General features: G+C 33.4%; 2 protein-coding genes across 2 annotated transcripts in view; both read right to left on the minus strand.

Moving 5' to 3' along the window:
• LOC149800372 (von Willebrand factor D and EGF domain-containing protein-like) lies at positions 1–12870 on the minus strand. The gene is made up of 8 exons (XM_089960021.1): positions 12674–12870; positions 9685–9834; positions 8966–9137; positions 6224–6414; positions 5420–5692; positions 4526–4634; positions 2484–2625; positions 1–1651 (listed from the first exon to the last, which is right to left on the minus strand). The coding sequence occupies exons 1-8, from the start codon at positions 12716–12718 to the stop codon at positions 1588–1590; spliced, it is 1146 nt and encodes a 381-aa protein (XP_089816147.1). The 5' UTR covers positions 12719–12870; the 3' UTR covers positions 1–1587.
• The window catches only part of LOC149800373 (von Willebrand factor D and EGF domain-containing protein-like), a 16718-nt gene continuing 10114 nt past the window's right edge, over positions 12735–19338 (minus strand). Inside the window, exons 8-13 of the mRNA XM_089960020.1 lie at positions 18565–18951; positions 17908–17990; positions 17490–17553; positions 16211–16384; positions 13958–14169; positions 12735–13010 (exon numbers count right to left, since the gene is read on the minus strand). Of these exons, the coding sequence (XP_089816146.1) occupies positions 12866–13010; positions 13958–14169; positions 16211–16384; positions 17490–17553; positions 17908–17990; positions 18565–18951 (1065 nt within the window). The 3' untranslated portion in view covers positions 12735–12865. The remainder of the gene's footprint in view (positions 13011–13957; positions 14170–16210; positions 16385–17489; positions 17554–17907; positions 17991–18564; positions 18952–19338) is intronic.

Consider the following 19338-nt stretch of genomic DNA (forward strand, 5'->3'; position numbering starts at 1 on the left):
TGCCTATTGCTATATTTATTCAGTTATTTACATCTAGAATGTATAAACATCAACACATATCTTAATGATGCAACATTCATTAGTAGTATCTGTTGATATTTTATTTGTCAATTATTATCAATTTGTGCGTTTAGAATATCAAAAATAAATTTGTCAATCTTTAAAACTGGGGAAAAAATGATGACTGTTTGTGAATCCTTCACTCAAATATGTGATAATCTTGAAAACGTTAATCATGATGTATCTTTATAAACAAGGAAAGTAAATTAGTAGATGAGGTGCTGGAGATTACGCTAATAATGGTTTTCTCAATATAAAACATTTACCGCATGGTTGCCAATAGAACTGTCCATCACCTCAATGGTAAAAACCCATCTGTTGCATTGGTCTTTTGACTTCTAAGTATTCTGCATTATTCAAGTCAATTAAATGTATGTAGATTCAGGTAAAGTTTCAATATTTATTTCAAAGAAAAGATTTTCTCACCTAAACTTGCTGTATTAAATTTACATTGGCCGTCATGTGAAAATGTGAGGACGTAAGTGACGTAGCACGTCTTAGTTCTGTTTGAAGAGAACCAATACTTGGCGAGAATCTACTTCCCACCCAATGTTAACATCGGAAATACTCATTCCATGCGACCTATTTTTGTAACATTTTGGCGTCTTTTAGTATTATTTGAATTAGCTAATAGTTTAGTTAACACACGTACCTGTCGTAATGACAAAATATTTCGATTAACAAATATACGTTCTTGGTCGTATGACTTTAAGTTGACTCTAAATCTTATCTTACGTTGCTCAGATTTATTTATATGCAGCAAGAGCAAATCATAGCACAGTTAATTCAAAATTCAGCAGGTTACCTTTCATATATTTGATGAATCTGGGATATAAGTATCTTATTACCGTAATCTAGAACTTGAATATTGCAAATAAATGAAATTGCTAAGACTAAACGGAATTGTGGGACCAAATAGTTTAAAGAGATGAAATTGCGTTTGAAACTAATCGGTACATTTGTTCGGCATTTCTGCTTATGAAGCAGATTATGTAATCGTAGCTGAAGTGAAAAATGTAAACAAAGGTTCAATTTATTTCATCTTCTGATGGAGCAGCCTTTCCCTCGATAAGAATGACATTTTTAAATACATAAACGGGTTATTGAAGTATATAACGAAACATATTACTGTTCGTTATGTTATGTTCTACCCTATTCAATTGGTATAGTGCAGATAAAAAGTTTATGAAATCAATATGCAAATTAGTGTACAGTCTGGACTTGCATGAGAGTAGGATCATCATAATATCCATTTTATAATGGGTACAAATCATGGTCATAATTAAATGTAGTATTATAGAAAACAAATTAAATCCTTTTACATAGTTCATGTAATAAAACATAACCAAAATTCTCGGTTCTTTTATCTCTGCTAACGTATGCAAATTTTAGGTCAAATCCGTTGAAATGGATGCCGGTGTCAATGCTTGAACATTGTGTCTCTCCGTTCTAAAACTGTTGTCATTTTCTTGGCTCAAAATTTGACATGGTCTTCCGGTGCTTCCATCTCTGGTAAAGGATGTTTCGTTACCAAACTTGATTTTTTTCCGGGGTCCTGATATCGCTAACCGAGTTGGATAGACCGCTTACCCTGTAGAACACAATATAACATGGGTTTTTGCTTATCGTATACATTGATATAAATGACCTGGTCTAAACGTTCGAGAACATCATAATAGAGATAATTAGAGATTCTTTGGGAAATCAAAATTGATCATGAAATTCATGATAGAAGCAGAGTGGACATAAACTAAAATTTTAACAATTCTTTTTCATTGAAATAATCCGTCATTAAATAAAATTTTACCAAAGGTATATAGAGATAAAGCTTAAAATATGCACCTAAAAACCATGCATTTAAATACATCACAATTGGTCAATAATTAAACTCTCCTTGGCCACAACGCATCCAACTGAATACAAAGCCCTAGGAAACAAGAACTGTGATGCTATAATAACTGTGCAAGTAAGACAATTAGTAAATCAAGAGACAATATTTGAAATCTACCTTAAAATAAATAGTAAAAGTACGCAGGACACTACGTCACAGACTTTATAAACAGCGTGCTTCCCATTTTCGACAAGAAATAGTATTCTCATAAACGCGTTAAATATGCATATACCGTTTATGCAATGCCTTGGATGAGTCGCAGAAACTTAATTGAGAAAAATGGAGAATCACTGGAATAAGGGATTGTTTGAAATTAAAACAATGACAATGCACACATACTTATCAATCAAGTTTTGAACATAGTACTTCCATTTTATTAGATAATGGCAAAACGCTTAATTAGCATTCCGTTTGAAAAGGACTATTTTAACACTGTACCTTCGTGAGAATAAAGATTATGTGGATTGAATATTATAGGTAACAGTATGTAATCTAATAGACGAATGTATGAAACTTTATATTTGAGTAATACCTTTTCTTTTTCTTGTAGCACAACTTGACACCTATTAGTATGCTGATTACACAGACTATCACCGCTAGGACTGTCACTACAGGCGCTATTATCACCGTTTCTTCTAACGATATTGCTGGCTTCTTTTCCGGGCTGGAACATTCTGTCAAAGATATATTTTCATGTTTAAGCCTGGTGAAATGTCAACCTATGATGTTGGTTTAACGTTAAATATTTTCATGATATATTTTCTTTTTCTCTTCAAATTATGTTCTGAATAAATTAGGAGCGGCACGAACAGTGTCAGTAGTAGCAGTAGTAGCAGCAGCAGAAGGAAGAAGTAGTGGCCATGAATTATTTATATTAATTTATCATGTCGATTTGTTGTTGAGAGTGTTGGGAATTTACGAGGAAAGGAATGGAGGACAGACAGATCCACACATTGCTGATAGAAAGAACAACTGTAAACTGTTCCTTTCTGCTTTTGGGGTATAAGTGGCATAAATGGAGGAAGCAATACATGTAAATGGTAACAACATTTCTTGTAGATTGTACAAAGAGTTGACGACATTTAAAAGTCTATCTGAATGCATTTTTTTATATGTCAGATGTATCAATAGCCTCTGATCAAAGTGCGTGTTATGTGTGTGTGTGTGTGTGTGTGTGTGTGTGTGTGTGTGTGTGTGTGTGATTTTGATTTGTAAAGTAGCTTTATCGCTACAATGTCTGCAGTGTGGCAGTTTACAGTGATGTCTGGCATTGGTGCATCATGCCGTAGACATGTAGCATGATGTCCCACCCATTCACATTATCTTGACACCAGGCCGACCAGTCCTAGCACTAACCTCCTAATGCTGAGCGCCTAGCGAGGCAGCTGTTAGCACCATTTGTATAAGTCTTTGGTATGACTCAACCGGGGATCGAACCTGCAACCTCCCGCATCCGAGGAGAACGCTCCATCCACTAGGCAAAGTGTGTGTTAATGGTGTATGTCTACATGTAGTGTTAATATATTGATACAATAATATGTAGACTTTCCATTTGTGATAAAAAATATTCTTATTGATCCACAAGGTTTTGTATGCTGAAAGCTAAACGACAATAACTCATATATACTATACTCGAATATCAACTGATTCGAGTAACGTGCTTGCACAAACCGTCGTTTGCCATTGATCTAAAAAGCTTGAATCTTCAAGAAACCAATAAAATTATGTGTCATCTGCACATGGAGATTGCAAATGTATACTCAGATGACATAAACGCGCTCTTAGCACAACCATTAGTCTTGTAGGCGAATTTATATAAACGGTATTGTGCATACATATTCATATTTAAAATGTATTTATTGGTCACATTATGGAGACTCATTGCCATTTATCCAATGACAATATCGGAACGTTTCTCTTTAGATAGTATAAATACCCATGAGTAATGATGTAAGTGCCGCAGCACTGTGTCCAGTTTGAACAAAGTAGTTCACAGGAAAATGGAAGACATTTTTAAGACAAAGTTTACAGAAATAGGAAAAATATTTATAAAGACAATTTTGACATGTGAACAACACTGTTCAGATGTAAAACCAATATTCTTAAAGTTGTGCTTAACATTTTGGAATTGAACTTTCTTAGTCCCGCAAAGAAAAGTGTACCAAAGCATTGAATTTTACTAATAAAGATATGATCACAAATGTTTCAACGATAATAAATACATTGGAATACGATCGCAACAGATTAGAGAATTTTCAAATAAATTTACAATATTCTGCATAATGGCAGTCTTCCATACAAACTGTTTGCAGCAAACATCACGATACTTTTGGGTGTCTAATATATATCTTCATGTTTAGAGGGTCAATGTCTATATAAACACTGTTTGAATTATACATATGTCATCACTGCAGGGTATGCCAGGAGCATTTACCAACATACATAACACATCAATCTTTATAAGCCTTGCTTATAAGTATTAGAGATCACAAAGAAACAAGGTGTAAGCGTTGGACTAAACTGACTTTCTGTTTTCTTTCTCCGCATATACAGTAATATAACAATCATACGTACCACCAGTGAAGGAGAAGGGATCAATCCCAGGCCTGCATTGTTTGCAACCATCTGACGGAGCCTTCTCGCCCTCAGAATAGCATATGCCATTTATGTAACATTTCCCACTCTTGACATGAAAAGAAGCAGAAATGTATGTATGTATGTATGTATACTTATACTCACACACACACACACACACACACACACACACACACACACACACACACACATATATATATATATATATATATATATATATATATATATATATATATATATATATATATATATATATATATATATATATATATATATATATACTTGGACATCTAAACTTGTTGACATTCTTAGAATAAAGAACAAGTTTAACTATTTAATGAATGGTGAAACTTTTCTATGAGATTATTTTTTTCGCATTGTTTAGCTATTTTAATTTTATTTTTGGTTTTCTCATGGGGCTTTCTCTGTTGGCAATTTCCTGTATATGCTCAGAACTGACAGGCAATTGCCCCTGCAAGAACCTGAAAGACGTTAATAGTAATTCATCAAAAACCAAGATAGTGCTTTTTATGAATAGGTGGATTCGTGATGATGACATGAAACGTTTAATAAATATATGTCGATGAAGCAGCACGAAATAAGATATCAACATAATTATATAGCAACCTTCAGTCATTGAAGTAGAAGCCTTAACGTACGTATCTTTATTGAAATGTAATTCTTAGCTAATAAAAGCGCTGCAAACATGTTCTCATGATTTCATCATTTGTCGCCTAATGCATACACTCTTTCACGCATGATCTATAAAATACAGTCCACTATATTTTGGAAGACTCAGCATTTCCAACTTTGTTTGTGATTTGGTTTGAATAGAAGAGTTATGTGAAAAGTGAACACTGTTTATTGCTTTACCTTAATGTAGAATGTGTATCCATATCTACTTTGTTGATAGCCCTGGCACAGAGAATCGTAAGTGTAGAAATACCTTGACGAACCGTACACACTTCCGTCATTGGTCAAGGACACCCTGACTCCATATACCAAAACAACAGGACCAGTACCAGAACTGGCGGATCTTTTTGTATTAGTATGGCATGGAACGACCATGTCTGCTTGAAAGGCATTTAAAATCTGAAGGTCGTTTACGGTAGTTTCGACAATCTCCATCGTTCCATTATCCATCACCTTGGTCACAGAAACACAAGACAAATTATATTTATGTCATCATCTCGTTCACAGTCAATATTCATTCATCCATCTTACGTTATACCATTAGTATGTGTGTTTTACTATGCAGAACTAGTATCGAATCCATGCACGATTTGTATAAGTAGTGTTTTAAACATCGAATCTTTATTTTAGTTTAAAATAATTTCTTCCTGGTAAAATAATTGTTGCCATTATGATCATCAGTGAAACTCGTGAGAAATTATGCAACAAAATATATAGATTCTAAGTTTGAGCACAAGGTTCTCTATAATTAATTTGGAAAATAGGTGCAGATACATTCATTTATGTTCTGATTAGCGAGTATAACTATTATTCACGTGTGCATCTCACCTTCTGTAATATGTCTAATCCTATATCAATAATGTATTACAATGAATAAATCAGTTCATCAATCGGTAACATATCTTTGTATCTTTGTATTTAAGATTTCAGAACTCATCATTTAATCAATAGGTTACTTCCACTATATGCATAATACATATATACCCGAAAAGTTTCCAGTTTTTGTATTGTTTTTCCCGAAACAAAACGGTACCCATATATAGGCAATCGTCCACAGCATATGTCGCTGCTTCTCGAACACAGTCCTCCACCGTAGGTATCTAGTACCACAGGTGGGTCCTTTGTGGAAATAGAGCAGTCTTGTTCGATGTAATGGTCGTTACAGGTGCAGGTTCCTGAAGAATGTAATAGCTCTACATAGAACTGTAAGTAATGCATTGTATCAAAGTAATGAAAGGAATTGTAACTGAACAAATACATCCCATCAAAGTTAGAAGGTTTGATGAATTGTAGGATATATGTATATATTCTTAAATTTATTTCTAGACATATGCAATTAACTATTAAAGTAGAAAGAAAATATATTCCATATTAGCTCTTCTTTGTAATCGTTTGAACTTTCACGCGATTTGTGAACGTAACTTTAAAACCTTAATTGTTATTGACGATGGAGAAGATACAAACGAATACTAAAACCGACAGATTAATATTTTCCCACGATATTCACACCTTTAGGAAAATAACATAAATTGTAAATAAATGACACATTGTTCACTCTGTATTTTGAATATTTTATTCATGAGGAAAGTCAGAATTAAAAAAAAACAATTTTTTTCTTTTTTTTTCTTCGATGAAAATGTAAAAAACTCCAATGCTATATGTATTATGTCCAGAATCGATCCTTAATGCAACTATACATGGATAGGATGCTACAATCTCTAATCATGAACCTTCTTAATAAGTAAAGGCAGCCAGCTAATAAATAAATTTGGGAACATTAGTCTCGGTATGGTGGGAGCTGGGACGCTGGGAAGGCAACATTAAGGATTGGACAGGCATGGGATTTGGAGATTTCAAAACGGCATTAGAGAACATGGAAAGATGGAGATACTTGGTTGTAAAGTGAATGCCCCAATGACCTCTTGGGTTAAAGGATTGATGATGTTGATGATGATGATGATGATGATGATGATAATGGGTTTCAGTATTGATTTTTTTTAATATTGCTTGATGCAGTTTAATTGAACTTTTGTCTGCTAGAAATATATACCTAGGTCGTTTCATTAGATATGATCAAGTACATATAAACATGATGCATTCCTTTAAAGGTCAATCATTTTGTAATAAATAGTTCTTATTTTATTACCTTTTGCTAAACAGATTTTTAATCATCTATCTATGGAAAAATAGCATATTTCAAGCAGGAGAAAAATAATCCGGGAAATGCAATTAGTTTAAACCTATCAATGAAGAGATTTTAGTAGATGACGCCAGTACGTCCCTTTTATGGCCCTTTTATGGCTGGCACTTACCAAGATCAGGGATAATTAACCAATAAGGTCGTTAACTGCTGTATGTTTTCCCATTTTAATCGGATAGAAGATAACTTGTAAGTTTCCAGTATGGCAAGTTATGAAACATGCGATTTCAACAAACTATACTGATTCACAATATATATTTAATTTTGATAAGATCATATACAATCAACACTAAGTTCATATGGCTACCGACAAAGTCATGTCTAATAGGGTCTGTCTCATACACACATTATATATATATATATATATATATATATATATATATATATATATATATATATATATATATATATATATAACTTTATAAAACTATATAACTATGTGTGTGTCTATGAGCGACCTTGTTTCTTTTTTTTTTTTGTTTTCTTTAGCAACATCTATCGATAACAGTCTTCTTAAGAGAGTACAACATGTACCGCTGTATGATGTTCAATATCATGAGGTAAAGGAGGCGTACATGTGACAATATCACACTGCAGATTGCTTTGTTCTTTCGGATCAGATTTACAATATATTAACTAGATCATTGTGTATGCACGTAGAGATCGGTTAGTATGTCAAATGATTTCTCGTCAGTAGCTTCTGAATTTCGCTGAGTTCCAATTAATGAACCAGGCATGAAATAGTAGTCGTATAGTTGATATTTCTATACAATCAAATGGCGGTACTCGTACTGGGGAGATCGAATTCAGAAGAATGAAGAATGGTGCTAGTTTCTGAAGCATTTATTATCCATAATGCATTTGAATATGTTGCATTACTTATATTCGAGTTCATATCAACATGACTAAACTTGACAATTGTATAACTTCAGTGTTACTATTGTATGGTCTGAACGATTCTCATAAGCTCATGAAGGTTCATATTTATGTTTGCAGTAATTACAAATATCATTTGACACATTTGTCTATGCAGTTTATTTACTTCTTGTTTATGAACTTGTATTGCTCCCTCCCTAAACAGACTCAAACCGTTTCACGTGCTATTTTGTAATGGATCCAACTGTGCGATAAAGTCAAATAGTCATCTTGCGTGGCAGAAAGGTGGGAGTTACATCAAACATGCCGTCCATTAGTGATTATAAAATATTTGACTCGCGCTACTTGGTACTATTCAGAAGGAAAATGTCCATATTACTCGATAATAACGGTGTGATATAACCTGTTGTTGTTTCCGTCTATATTACTCATATATAATCCTTAAAAGAGAGTTCACTGGTCAATAATGTAGTTGGGCATAGATGAAATAGATTCACTATGAATTTTCAGCCTTTCGTCAATTATGGGTGGTATGTTACTGCAACATATTCCATCCTGACCCTTTCGCCGATTTGTTCATAATACGTTCCATTTAGAAATGATATTTATAACGAACGCCAAAATGAAATGTTTAACTCTGTCAGATGTACCGTTTATGCAGTCTCCGTGTCCACTGCAATTGTTGATGCATGTATGTGCGTAGAAAGACTCGATCTCTTGTAAATGATTCATGCTTAAAACGCTATCTCCCCTTATGTTCCTCTCCGTTTGAGCAATGTAACTCGAACAATGCACATCTACCAATTTCAAATCACCCGTTGTCTGAAATATAGTCAGGTCACTGAGAAATTATTATTTAATTAATTCTGTATGGTAGCCGATTTCTTAATGCGTTGTCTTACAGTACATGAAATGCTTTGGAGAAAGTTCTGATGATCTGTTAGCCGATAACAAACATAATTATTTTATGGTTCGAAACATCGACATATCTTTCTTCATACACTCTTAAAGGTTTTATGTAATCACTGTTACGGTCTAAAGTCCGTACTCGTAGAGCAATGATGTCTTGAAACTATTGCAAATTATTAACTGTTCAACGTTGTATCTACCGTTTGAAATAAAGCTTAAAATAACCCAATGGAAACTATGAATCTATTTTGAACAGTGATGGATTTAATCCGATTGAATTTATTGATATATATTGAACAGTGATGGACTTTGTTGGGTTTTCGATTAATTTTATAATTTCTCTATTTTATAGTAAACATAATTAGCTGTACTATTATTAATATTTAATATGCATTGCATCGAAGTATCCCCTGCATTGTACTGATAATAACTTGGCACAAGTGGAAAAAGTTATGCTTACACTTAGGTCGAAAGTACTGTCATGTAAAGCGCTGTCTTTGCTCACGGTGCTTTTGGCAATACTCTCAACGCTGGTTGCCAAGCAACGTCTGTTAAATATCGTCTCGCAAATGGATTTTGCTTCATCCATTGTGTAATTATTTGACGACCTCTTGGAAAAGCAATGCAAAGAAAAATCATATAATCAGAAGAAGCGTTTCTTTGGAACGTTCGTATATAAATAATGTGTCCGAAAATCGACTTCACTTGATGTACAGAAATATTACCTACACTATGAAGGGAGACAATCAGTTCGAGAATAATTTCTATCAAAACCCGGGTTAAAGTTCATAATGAAAATTTTAAACCGTTATCAAAATCTCCAACATCCTGTGTTAAAATTCACTTCTATTGTGGCACACATAACACAAACACTTGCAATAGTGTGAGAGCATATCTACAGCCTAAGAGCTCACATACGCCAGTTCTTTCACACGTTTCTTTGTAATAAATACAACAAGTTTGAAAAGAGCAATTCACTCGCTTTATGAATCGTGGCAAATGAGGCTAACTAATGGCTGATGTAGTATCCCTTCCACCGACAATGAAAACAGTTAGCTTGAAACAAATCGAACGATTTATGTAGTAAATTAGTTTACCGATGACTAAACGGAGATGTCTAACTAACTGCTTTTCATCTCTTCTGTAGCTCTCGAGTTCCTCGAACATAATTTACGTATTATCATATTTAATAGGTATATTTAATGTGTCGATGCCAGTCTGTTTTACTCTAGTGTTCATGGGCAAAGCGTTGCTGTTTAATCATCATCAATGAAATGGATGATGGTAAGATTCAGAGCACAGCCGAAGGAAAATGTAAAACAATTTCCTTTATTATTGATATTAATTCGTCATTTTTCAGTTACTTAATTTCACAATCAGATTTTTTCAGATTGGAAATCTTTCGTCTGGTTTGTCTCTTACACGTTTTAATTCACCGTTTGGACGCTTCATCCATTTACCGATGGAATATTTAGCAAATGCGTTACACTGGTAAAGTGTTCCTACGTGAGCTTTGGTATAGACGCTTTTTGCAAGTGCTTTATTTACTATTAATTCAAAGTGTCTTTCCGGCTATGACTCCTTCTGCCATGTTGCTACTGCGCTGATGGTTAACTTCACGGATTACATGACGTCATACTGTTATCTCGTTTGGACAAATTGGTAGGCCGCGTGGCAGGGACTACGAAATTGCGTTTAAGAACTATGTAAGTGTAAGGTTTTAAAGCCCCCCAGGACTACCAGTCTTTTTCCTTTATTTTTGGTAGTAGCTGTATACACTAATCTTACAATTTGAGACATCAATCCTGAAATGTAAAATAGGGCAGGGTAGAAATATTACTGATTTAGAAACGGTGCACATTCCCCACGTCAATCAACTCCGGAACTGCAGGCCAAATTGTGCAAGAAAATGTTGCAAGAATTAAAGTCTTTTTGTTTTTGTCGTACTTTATTTACTGTAATTCCTTGTAAATTTCTGTAGCATGTCTAAACGCAATCAAGTGGTTCAGTGTTTAAAAATCTATCTATTTCAGTTTATTTAAGAGAGATGGTAGCCGAGGAATGCCGAAGGTGATTAAAATAAGGTTACTTTTCTTTAACGAAACTACAGTGGTTAATCACATTTTGCTTAATGGTTTCTGATTTTTGGGTGCATCATTTAAAAATGAACGAACATTTAGCAATCAAACCATCCTTTTAAATGCTTTTCTTCAAAGTTGAATAATGTTTTTTGTTTAAAGGAAAATGAATGTATATATGTATGATAAGAATAGATCTGTAAAAGACTAAGCTGTAAGCTGTGCATTAAAATTATTTTGATTGATGCTTATCGTTCTGTTCATTTGATTTACAAATAAAGCTAGAAGGCATATCAATTTTATGTATTTTGCAAACAACAAACACAGATTTTGAAGCACGTATACTTTCTTGAAGCCATAGGACAAACACATTTTCACTTGATTGTTTTGTTAAGTTTAAATATTTCAGATATTTAAGTGCAAGTGCATATAAAAAGATATTTTAATAAACTTATGTACATGGAGTGATTGTCTATTTGATATTCTAAGCCTTTCACCACCTTGCAATTTTATTTGTCTTCTTGGTTTTAAAGGTTTGCTAAATTAAATGGTTATGTCATTACAAAATTTAGGCTACCAAACTTGTCTGAGGGCTACCATAGTTTCCATTTAAATAGTCCATTGGAACTATTTATATTTCAACAATAGTATTGCCTGGATGCGTTTCAAAGCTCGTCTAGACTTTTAATTTCGGTTCAACCATGCATTGTCATACTCATTCAAGGGAGAAATATGGAAACAAATGTCACGTTACGATCGAATTCTAGTAAATAATATAAACCACCTGGTTAGGTTAAATCGATTTGCCCATGGAATTGTACTTAGTCCCAATTTCATTAGTACGTTATAGCTAGTCATATATTTAACGGAAAATAACAGAAGTTAATATATTTCACGTATGCAGAAATAAACCTACATTCAATATAATAAAAGGATTCGTATAATAGGCACTGTTGAATAATGGCGATACAAACCTGTGAGCACATAAATCCTCAGATAGAGAGAGAAAGAGGGAGAGAGAGATTAATGGGGAAAGGCGGAAATTATCATAGTTTGACTGCATAATACACATATTTACCTAGGTATCATAAGAGTTGTTGAAGCTTCATTTTTTAGTACTTAACGTCGTAAAAATCTCCCTAAAGAGCAGCTAAGTAAGCAACTAACTCCCTGTTTGGGTCATGTAAGATAAGACACGAATAAAGGTGATACAAAATAATCTGATCCGCTATCAAACAAAAATCATAAGAATGATATCTCTATCACACATACTCTTTTGAATGATTCAGCTATGACACATATTTTCTCGCATTGCATATATCTGGTTATTGATACAATACATAATACGACATTTAAGACCTTGACTATTACCTTTGTGAATGAATGCATATGAAACGTTTTTCCGTCAACGATCATGTTACTACTAAGTATTCTTTGAATTTCTTTTTCCTTAGAGACAACGGAACGCTTTGATATGATATTACAGTGTTGGTCAATGTACTCAGTGCCTCTGATTACTGGAAATACTGTCCTTTTGGTACATGCTTGATATACACTTGGGGATCATAGTGGATCTCTATTTCCTGACACAGTGCCTGGAGTTGTACCTGTTCTATCAGGAGCTGGACAAACACAGAGGAAAAACTGCTTATCCCAGTTGTCTGGTTTTTGATTTGATGGGTCCAAGAACGACTTTGATCTATCAATTCTGTAATATTGATACAATTACTATTATTGCTTCTAGTACTACAAATAATAATAATAATAATAATAATAATAAAAATACTAATAATAATACTAATAATAATAATAATAACGACATTAAAAAAATCGGTAACTGTAGAAAATTCTTATGCAGCGGTAAAATACCTCAAGTATAGAACATATTTGGAATAACAAGGTAATAAATAAGGACAGAACATGCTGGAAAAGAACTGTTTTCAAAGATAAACCTTATCTTTCGCCAATAAATGACTTACAACACTAATCATAAGATACTTGGAAACTGACAAGTGTAAATTGTGCGAGTACAAAATCAAACGTATCGTATCTAGACCATTGACCTATACTTTCCAACGTGTTAACTCATTTGTATCCTCTTACCCTGTGTAGTAGGATTGCTGTCCGTCGTACAACATAATAGGTCATGACTTTCTTAACGTGTTCGTCAAGTTCCATCCACTTCAAATCCTGTCTAGAACCACGTGTAAAGCATATGTGTAATAACAGCAATTATATATATATATATATATATATATATATATATATATATATATATATGTGTGTGTGTGTGTGTGTGTGTGTGTGTGTGTGTGTGTTGCAGGAAATTATATCTTATAAATCAGTTCTAGTACATCGAATCTGTCCGCTTTTGCTAGCGCCTGTTCTCTAGAACACAAGATTCCCACAACAACCGCTTATATGCTTAATGCCAAGCCTGATAAAAACATTTCTTATACACCATTAACGACAGTGTCCTTCAAGTATTAATAAGGTAAATAATTTGTTGTCTTCTGTTCTCCATAATAACATGAGTGGTTGGTTTGCTCCTCCCTTATCACCGCCCATGTAACTGATGCGCCCTTATAATTGCAAACGTGAAAACCACAGGTCATGATATGCTATATTTATTAACAATTTTAACAATTAACTTACTTCCAAGAATTGGAAAAGTCATTCTTATCTTGTATGATTGTTTTAGAAGGCGTGGTAAAGTCATCAGCTGGGTTATTATTTAGTGTTCCGCATAGACCCAATGTTTTCCCAACATCTTTTACGGACGGAGTGATGTCTATATTCAGGCTGAATAAAGGTGGGGGCCAGTTTTTTATATCGACCACTACCATTGTACCAAGTGGCATGTGTATCTGCAATATAAACCAACGTTACAATACATTTTTGCATGATAAATAAAATCGCTCATCCTTATACTGATTGACAAATTGCATACTTTGTATTCGTTGTAAGGAATGTAAGTCATACTGTATTGACCTATTTTATGCTTTGTATTCTTTGTAAGGAATGCATACGATACTGTATTGACCTATTTTATACTTTGTATTCTTTGGAAGGAGTGCATACTTTATTGTATTCATATTAAGGGAGACATGTATTCTGTCATTGAAAGCCAATAACTACGACATCTCTCAATGCGAAGAAAACATTTCTGTGTTGAAGAGACGCAGTGTTTACGTTAGGGCAATATTGATTTTATTATTTTTTTACCTGGTTTTCGAACACGCGTATTTCGTGGTGATATAATTAATGAAATATTAATTCCCGATTTAAAAATCGTATAGTGGTAATATAGAATTTTTTTAATTCGCTGAGTAATATACATGGTCTGTTTTCGTTCTTGTAATGTGCTTACATGTGGATAGTATTGTTCACTCAAAAATACATCGCCGAATTAGTAATATCATAAAGTCTTTTGCATTTTGTAGCTGTGTTGTGTATACAGTGGAGGATAAGATGTTTTGGCAAAGTATCTGCAAATGTTTCGAATTTTATTATTCTGCAGGTAATGAAATATTATTTCTGTTGCATCAGATTGTTCAGCTGCATGATACGAGTATTTTGACGTTCGATAAGTACTGACATTTATTCACCACGTTGAGGGCTGCACGACCTCGACCGAAACATATCTGTCTTCTGTTATAATCTTCACTCGATCGTTTAATTTAACGTATATGTTACGCGTCGTCCTTTCCTCAGCTCCAGAGACTTGCGCGCACTTGTTTAAGTTTTTATACTTAGGTAAGTTTTGGTTTCGATTTTTATAGCGCGAGTTAAAAATAGTATCCCTACGGCTGAGAATGAAAAAGAAAATGTCTGTATCCTCAAAATTGATTTTAACATAAATAGAAAATAATGAAAAGTGTCTTTATTATATATATATATATATATATATATATATATATATATATAGAGAGAGAGAGAGAGAGAGAGAGAGAGAGAGAGAGAGAAACTTATAAATACACACCAGACAGAACGGAAAGTGCTATGCCTAGATTCTATAGAAGAATGCCTGATAATAGTAGGCAGAATTAATGTTTTCATACAAATAATACTATCATAGAGGTTAGAGAATTTTTGATTAGTAATCAAGGGAAATTCGAACCAGGACTGCGGGTAAACGGCACCCATCGCATTGCTTGCACACACGAGCCTATATTTCCTCAAGAATAAGCACACATCAACAAACAATAATGTTACTCAATCGGTGTTATATGCATTCATGTGTAGCAGACACACTCGCATGGCAACCTAGCAATTATACGTAATGTATCTACACAGTCATTCCGGATTCCTATTAAAGAAATCGAGGTATATAGAATTAATTAGAGATAATGTAAAAACACACCAGACATAACGGAGAGTGCTATATCTGGATTGTATAGCAGAATGCTTGATAATAGTAGGCATAATTAATATTTTAATACAAATAATACTATTATAGAGGTTAGATAACTTTTAATTCGTGCTCTACGGAGATTCAAACCCAGGTCCGCTTTGCCTATACACACGAGTCCATATTCCTTCACGAATAAGCACACATCACCAAAAAGTTATGTTACTCGATCTGTGAAATATGCACTCATGTGTAGCATACACACTCACATGACGACCTATATATATACATATATATATATATATATATATATATATATATATATATATATATATATATATACATACATACATACATACATACATACAAAGAATTCGTACACGATAGACAAAATTTCTTTCCGTTAGGAAGCACATGTACTTGTAGTTGATAAAAGTATCACAATGATTTAATAGATGCAAGAAAATAAGAAGGTATATGGATTCTTATTAATGGACTGGTGCTCAATCGAATAGACAGTACATTTTACATAATAGATTAATATAGCGTGTCTTTACCTCATACTTATACTCATGTATTTTTCTTATATTCATCAGTTTTTCCCCACAGTGAGCATGGTTTATAAGACTTGGCATTGTGCAGACGTTAATTATAAACAGTTCACCTCCTGCCCTAATGGACACAGCACAAGCACATTTTGGACCATTGCAATCAAACGTTTTCATTTGAACCTGAAAATAAAATGTATAATGAAGGGGCATCCACAATATGTAACATTTCAATGCTCACAGACAGTGCAAAGTATATATGAGCAAGGAGTCTTCTTCAAAAGTCATGTAAAATGAAATAAATGCAAAGGTACTTTGAGTCGAATCATGACACATAAATTGCCAAAGTAGCGAGACAGAAAAAGAATTGTTTTTTCTACAAAGTATATAGCCGTTTTATTTTATTTATCCTTATTTCCACATTGCTTTAGCAATACTTGCTATTACATACCTCCAGGCACGGGTTCCTAATTAAGTGAGGTATGAATACTAAATACGTTGAAACATGACTGGAACACAATAACAAGTCCTAATGTTAATATATTGATTACATATGTAAGTGTACAATATATTAGTATTTATAGGTGAAATATTGGTGTTCATTATATTCCTCTCTTTTCTTTCACGTGTTGTGCATACATCCGTATATAAAAAAAACATGTACAGATTGACGTATTAAGATAATTACACGAATCGCTTCAGTATGTATTGCTACATATGTTACGCTTGCAAAAGAAAACAAACAAACAGAAACACAAAAACTAAACAAGCAAAAAAAGAAAAAGAAAAACGAAACGACGAAGCATATAGTGCTTGGTCTATAGCAAACAGAAACTTCAATTCTTGAAATGGTATTTAACTTGCAACCTTTCGTACCTGGATGAATTTATATTGCCTGTGCGACATCGTTTACAACGTTGAAACGCTTTGTATGTTCAATCTGACTCAGAAGTGCTATTTACTATTTTATTATGGCAACCAATGAAATTTGTTACAACAGAAGATATCATCCCAAAAATGTCAGTTTTCTTAAAGGCTGATATTTGTTTGATAACTCTGTCAGTGTCATACAAGCTATTTCAACGAACGGCGAACACAGTGCGAACGATGTCCAGACAGATGTCGCAAAATTATTAATCTACCTCAAACGGGCTTCGGTTCCACCTATAACACATACACATACAGACACAAAGACGCAACCATTGTATAATTAGTACACTCTGATATACCCTTTGTGAAATAAATGTATAAATGGAATATAGGTTTCATATTCTAATAATCGTCTTACCTCTTGCTTGTATTCTGTATGCCGATACATGACAAATTCTCCAAGATTTTGATTCTCGTAGGGCCTAATTCAATAAAATTAAAATATATAAACGACTTCATTTAAATACCACGTCATGTACTGCACAAGATGAACTCCAAGCGGTAATATTGTTAAACATGTTCATGCTGGTAGCATGTTTGTCATTATAGCACCATATTACCTTTTTGGTGGAGAAATATATTATTTTTTAATAAGTAGTAGTCTACCTCTCTTCAACTTTTAACAAAGCAAATTCTCTTATAAGCTGAGGTCAATTATAATTGTAAAACTGTGGGTATGTGAATATGTTTATCGGTTGCTTCATTGCATATAATAGATGGCATTCCCATGCACTAAGCTGCTCAATAGAAGTTTTAATTATTCTAATATCACTTACTTTTGATCAAATGTCATCATATGGGAATATGTGCGTGCATAGCAAGTTTTGCCAATCCAAGTATTTTCCTCTTGGACTTGCACCTGTGGAGAAAGGAATTGTTATTTCCAGGAAAATTTGTACATTGAGGAACAGCGTCTAAATAATTTATTTCCAATATATCATCTTTTACATCCATACAGAAGCAAATGCAAAGAAAAATATGGTTTTCTAAATATTATACCCAGTACTTTGGAAATGACGTATTCTAACCCGTACGACATAATAATGTTGCTAATGCAGAGAAATTAGTAAAATTTTGTACACTTTAATAAATATATAGATGTTTCGTAATTCTCTACTTTATCAGAAACATTTTCAGTAATTGTGGCTTACCAAGATTTTTTTACGGTATTCTAAAGTACTGTAAATTGTTCGCAGTATATACTTATTGGGAAAGACATTCTACGGGGAAAATTAAAGCTTCACACTGCTTCGATAAGAAGATGATTTTCATATCTTGCAAAATGTCTGTGAATTCAAATAAGAAAATCATGTACTACTAAATAATGCTATAAAACGGTATTAAATTAATATATTTGAAATCTTTAAAAATGTCCTTGCAAAATTACTAAAACAGCTCCACACCACCCTTAACCAGGACTTTGGAATACTTGCAATAATATCTCCAAGGTAATTATCCTGCATTATGTCATTGACAGGGCTGCCACTTGACGTTTTCAGTCTCAGATGGAACAGGTTTCGATCTTGCATAAAGTCCTGTGTGTCCTTTGTAGTGATTGTTATATTTGATTCTTCGTGAAAAAGTATACCAGCTATGGATTCATAAAACGTTGATCCATGTATCTGTGTGCCACATTGCTCACTGTGTATCACAGATACACTGCTACCCAAGCAATCGTATGAATCATCATCGTCATACATTTGAACGTCTAAAAAACAATCCGGATCTCTCCGATAGTGGACGCACCCAAAAGGCACAGTACTTTGCAGACGAACAACTCCAGTTCCACCTTGCTTCATTACTACAGTCGGGGTAAGAATCTAGAAAGAATTTAGTGTCATGAAAAATGTTCTTCCCAAAGCTGAACAAATATTAAATAAATGAATATAGGTGCAAGTGACGTAAATGCTTAATGACAGTATTGATGTTTATAAGCACAATCTCTAAAAGTATATAATAGTTGATAGGTTTAGAGACATAAATGTTTCCAACTCTGGTATTCAAGAAAGATATATATATATATATATATATATATATATATATATATATATATATATATATAAGTGTGTGTGCCTTGAAAAAAAGCAATACCAACACACAGAAAGAAAGAATTAAGAGTAATGAACATTTGTGGCAAACAAATGTATCCATCTATGCCGAAAGCTGAACAAATATTAAACAAATGAATACAGGTGAAGGTGACGTAA

Source organism: Sinohyriopsis cumingii, chromosome 5, assembly GCF_028554795.1.
Source record: "Sinohyriopsis cumingii isolate HCF-2022 chromosome 5, ASM2855479v2, whole genome shotgun sequence".
NCBI classification, from domain to species: Eukaryota; Metazoa; Mollusca; class Bivalvia; order Unionida; family Unionidae; genus Sinohyriopsis; species Sinohyriopsis cumingii.

Coding starts and splice junctions, on each gene's coding strand:
- LOC149800372 (XM_089960021.1), bottom strand. CDS start 12,718: ATGATCGTTGACGGAAAAACGTTTCATATGCATTCATTCACAAAG. Junction 9,138..9,684: donor ACAGTACTTTCGACCTAAGT/GTAAGCATAACT, acceptor ACTATATTTCAG/ACAACGGGTGATTTGAAATT. Junction 6,415..8,965: donor ACACGGAGACTGCATAAACG/GTACATCTGACA, acceptor TACATTCTTCAG/GAACCTGCACCTGTAACGAC.